Source organism: Galeopterus variegatus, unplaced genomic scaffold (assembly GCF_000696425.1).
Source record: "Galeopterus variegatus unplaced genomic scaffold, G_variegatus-3.0.2 Scaffold1378, whole genome shotgun sequence".
NCBI lineage: Eukaryota > Metazoa > Chordata > Mammalia > Dermoptera > Cynocephalidae > Galeopterus > Galeopterus variegatus.
Window position 1 is genome coordinate 142,133 of NW_007727489.1, and position 4,362 is coordinate 146,494.

The following is a 4,362-nucleotide window of genomic DNA, read 5'->3' on the forward strand; positions in this document are numbered from 1 at the left end:
ATGGTTTAAATGATATACTTTTTCTTTGTATTTAAGTTACCCCAGAATTAAAAATAAGTTTCTGATATACTGAGGGAAATGACTGCATTAATCCTCCACTCACAGGCAAGTTTTGAATGTGTAGGAAGGAACACAAGAGGACAAAAAACATCTTCAGTTGTTCAAGACAAGATGAAGCTTTCAAGTCCAATTAATGGGACAGTGATTTCTTTTTGCTAATCACTCACACTGGATTAGCTCATTAAGCTTGGAAACTCATAGCCAGTCACTGAAGGGTAATATAACACCTTGGGCAAATTAGCCTTCCAAACACAAACTGCAAATATGAGGGCAAACAGTCATGTAAGTCTTAAAAACTACAGCTGAGCACTTTGCATGGAGAGTTTGATATCTTTTCAGCTCCTACTATCCCAGAAATACCATGGGATAGAGTTTTTCTACACTACAATTCTAAGGGAACAAGGATAAAAGTCAATGCCTGGGTGGGCGTGTACTGAGAAGGGTAAAGTCTGTTCCTCACAGTACTAGAAATAAACAGGAATTCCAGGAGCACATCATGCAATGCTCTGGTTTTCTCAGTACCTTTCTTTCCCCAAAGTAATGCCTACCTTCTGTGTGGACTGCAGAGACATAGGTCCAATTGTAACGCTTGACTATGTCAAGCATCGCCCTTGCCTGCAAAGTGTCAGAAGGGACAACCCTCAGGAAGTATTTGTACAAAGTTTTATCACTCAGGTCGATGCTCGTGGCAGAGTAAGCGATCTGGGGGATGTCGAAGAGCTGGAGCAGGTTCTGCACTTGAATGGCTACGGAGCTGGAGCCCGGGCCGATCACGCCCGCAATGGGCTTCTTAGTCCTGCCTGGGGGGAGGTACTGGCCGTCAGGCAGGCACCGGTTGAGCACATCCTTCTCATCTCGAATGGAAATTAAGGAGTCCCTGATGAACTCGATGCTCTGTTCCAGAGCCACCGAAGAGTGCCAGCAGGAGTCCCGGATTTCGCTGCCCAGGGTGATATTGGGCAGGAGCACCGGGTCTGCGTTGATCTTATCCAACGTGTGGAACATGGCCTCCACCCTCTGGATGCCGTACTGCTCCCTGATCTCCCCACACTTTCTCTCGGGCACCTTCTCGGCCGGAGGCTGGTGGTGCACCGAGAACAGGGCCCCAATGATGACATCTCCGTCCATTCTTGCCACGGAGCGCTGAGATGAGGCTCCCGCCAGCAGCACTTTCCTGCCGGGGCTCCTGGGGAGAAGAGACATCTCCAGAAAGATCGCTGGGAAGAAAACCAACAGGAGCCGGGCCATGGTGGTGAGGTCGCCGTCCACGGCAGGCCAGCCGCCCTCCGCGCGGGTCCCGCCTGCAGGCTCGCTGCTCCCGCCACGGAGACGCCCGACGCCGCCTCTCCCGGCTTGGCGCCCCCCGCCGGCGCTGTCACTCCCCCGCCTTCGCCGCAGTCCCCGCCACCGTCTTCCTCCCCTCCGCCTCCGCCGCCTGGTCCTCCACGCCGTGGGGGCGTTTCAGGGGAATTCGAGTTTCCGTTCTTCAGCGGGGCATCGAGGTGAACTGATCAAGGGTCCAATGGGCGTTGTGTTGGCAGCAATGAGCTGGACTCTGCTGACAAAAGAAGGAGAAAATCAAAGCCCAGTCATTACAGGACCTGGGATCAGTGAGGTGAACAGTTGTCCGGTCCATTTCATTTTGGCACATCGCGACATCGGCTGGACAGACGGCTCTGGAGGCAGCTCTGGTCAATGAGAAAAGTTCTGTGTCCTGCCCTGGTGCCCTCGCGGGTCCCGGGCGGCGCAGAGCCCTGCCCACTCGCCCCCTCCTCCAGCTTCAAGTACCTTCCTGGTCCCCACATGCCTACGGTGCTTTCTGACCTGGGGGACGGAGTGGGTAGGAGGAGAGAGGAGGGGAGGGGTAGGTCTTTCACCCTAAGAGAACTTCCCGGATTTGAAAAGATCAACTTTTTCCCAGAAGAAAATTTGGAAACTCATTGTAAAGATGGAAATGTTACTTTAAAATGAATGTTAACCAGGGGCGCACCTTTTTTTTTTTTCCACTGCGAGGAGAGGAAGAGACCCTGACATACAATCCAAGTAGTAAATGTAACTGTTCCCGCTTGGTGAAAATCCGTATGAGTTACTAAGGCAACGCCTGGTAAAGTCTCCGTAGGTCGGAGTTTGGTAGGTTTTCCCCCTAAGAAGCCAGGATTACTGTAGACGTTCAAGGTGCAGGTCAGGTAACTTGTCTCCCGCGATGCGGGGAGGGGGTAGGAGCTGCTGCACTCGCCTAAATCGGGACCTTTTGGCTTTGCCCAGTTGCTGGAAAGGGAACGAACGGAGGGGAGCTCCGGTGTTGCTCTCGCCTCGGCAGCCTGAGCACTGCCGCCGTCAGAACCCTGGACAGTGCTCGGTCCAGCCCTGGAGACGTCCCCCCGCAGGGCCTGTAAGGGACGCTTTGACCAGTGAATTGCAGGTCCTCGACACCCCCGCCCGCCTTCGCTCTTTCAACTGCCCCCTCCGTGTTCTTCGCCCAGACACACACACGCACACACACACGCACGCACACACACACACGCACACACACACACACACACTCCTCCCCTGGCATCCCCACCATCCCTCCACGCTCCTTGTCCTCGCCTCGCCGCGCTCCTGCAGGTACATATTCAAACCCCACCGCTTCGGGGGCAGATCTCAGCCGCCCTGGGCTGGAAGTTGGCTCCCTCTCCCGTCCCTTCCCGGCTCCCTTCCTCAAGGTGAGAGTCGAATGAGAAAGGGGCTGCGGGAGCGGGTGGGGGGTGAGAGGACAGGAGAGGCAGGCAAAAGACGAAGACAACCCAGGCACACATGGGTCCCGACGCTTCCCAGGAAGGCAGGACGAGAAGAAAAGAATAAGCGAGGATGCTCCTGGAACCAGGGGGTGGGAACCCGGTAGACTGGGACTTTGGCCCTTGTGGTTGGGGCTCGCCGCGGGGAAGCGTCCGCTCACCTGAGTCTGTTTGCAGGATATGGGGGACTTGAGACGTACCTGAGTCGGAGTAGACAGCGCTGTGGTCCTCGAGCCAGAGGATCGCGGCCGCGCGCTCGGTTCGCAGACCCCTCAGCTCCAATCCAGACGGTGCAAGGATGCGATCTGGGCTGTACACTAGCGCCCTCTTTCATCAGCACTATTTCACCGCAAGGGAAAAAAAGAGAGGGAGGGAGGGTTTTTTTAAAAAGGAAAAAAAGAAGAAAAAAAAAAAAAAACAGGTCACCCAAGGCTTGTCTATTTTCTCATGCACAACAATCAGTCGTATAATAGAGGAGGGAGGGAAGAAAAGCCAGGGAGAAGTGGGGGATATAAATACCTTTACTACCGGAGCGGTCTTAAAGAAGCTGTCAGATAAATGTATAGTCAGATCCGGCCAAGGGAGTGGGGAACCACCTAGGCTGCTTTGGGGTGGGTATCTTTGCTTATATCTCAGGAACTCAACTGTGTTTTCTCTCTCTGGAAATAATGTACTTATCAAGGGAAACAGAAGGTAAATACATGCGTAGACATCTATGAGGGGGAAGGATCTATGAGTAGGTTGCAAGAGAAACAGAAGAAGTTACCTGGGGTAGGCGGAGGGAAAAGAGGGACAGTCCACATCATGAGCCTAGGAAAGCCAAATGAAAAGAAGCAAATCGTGGCTGCATTTTTGAGATCAAGATGTACCAAATTGAGAATGAGAATCAAGTCACATGAAAACACTGGAGTGAAAAACACGTATCCAAATTCCTTCCAGTCTGCCATTACCTTCCCGACAGGTCTATGGTATTGCTTTTCACTGTGTGAAAAGTGGAGGTTAAGTCACATTCCTTTGGGGACAAATCGGCTAAACAGAATGTGTCCCAGCTTTTCCAGAGGAGACAGAGAAGTGACAGTGTGCCTTTCCACTCTCGTTCAAAGCTTTCTATTTGTGTCATCTGCAGAGCAGAGAGATCAGCTTATGTGGGTCCCTGTATAATCACCTTGCTCATATCATCATACTGTGGAATGGCATCATGTCAGGCTAGAGGGGGACAAACCACATGATACAGATTCAAATAGGCTTCAGTGTGTTCCATGAATCTTAGGAAAGGAAACAATGTCTCCAATCAAAAGTAAAAGGTCTTTCTTGTTCTGGTTCTTGTCTTTTTTCCCCCAGTATCAGAATTTTCTGAACTTTTTTAGACAATCTAAAGAGGTCTTTTTTTTTTATCCACAATAATGCACTGAACCAGGTGCACACTCTTTAGGCTAAAAGATTTCAGATCTGGGAGTAGCTACATGTTTACTTAAGAAAATGGAAGGAGATAACTTTCTGTCTTCACATAAAGGGCAAAATGGTT

At 51.5% G+C, this 4,362-nt stretch overlaps 1 protein-coding gene across 1 annotated transcript; it reads right to left on the reverse strand.

Moving 5' to 3' along the window:
- Positions 1-516: 516 nt before the first annotated feature.
- GRM1 (glutamate receptor, metabotropic 1) lies at positions 517-1,308 on the reverse strand. Its single transcript, XM_008576633.1, has one exon. It carries the CDS (start codon positions 1,306-1,308, stop codon positions 517-519), a length of 792 nt encoding a protein of 263 aa, XP_008574855.1.
- Positions 1,309-4,362: the final 3,054 nt, after the last annotated feature.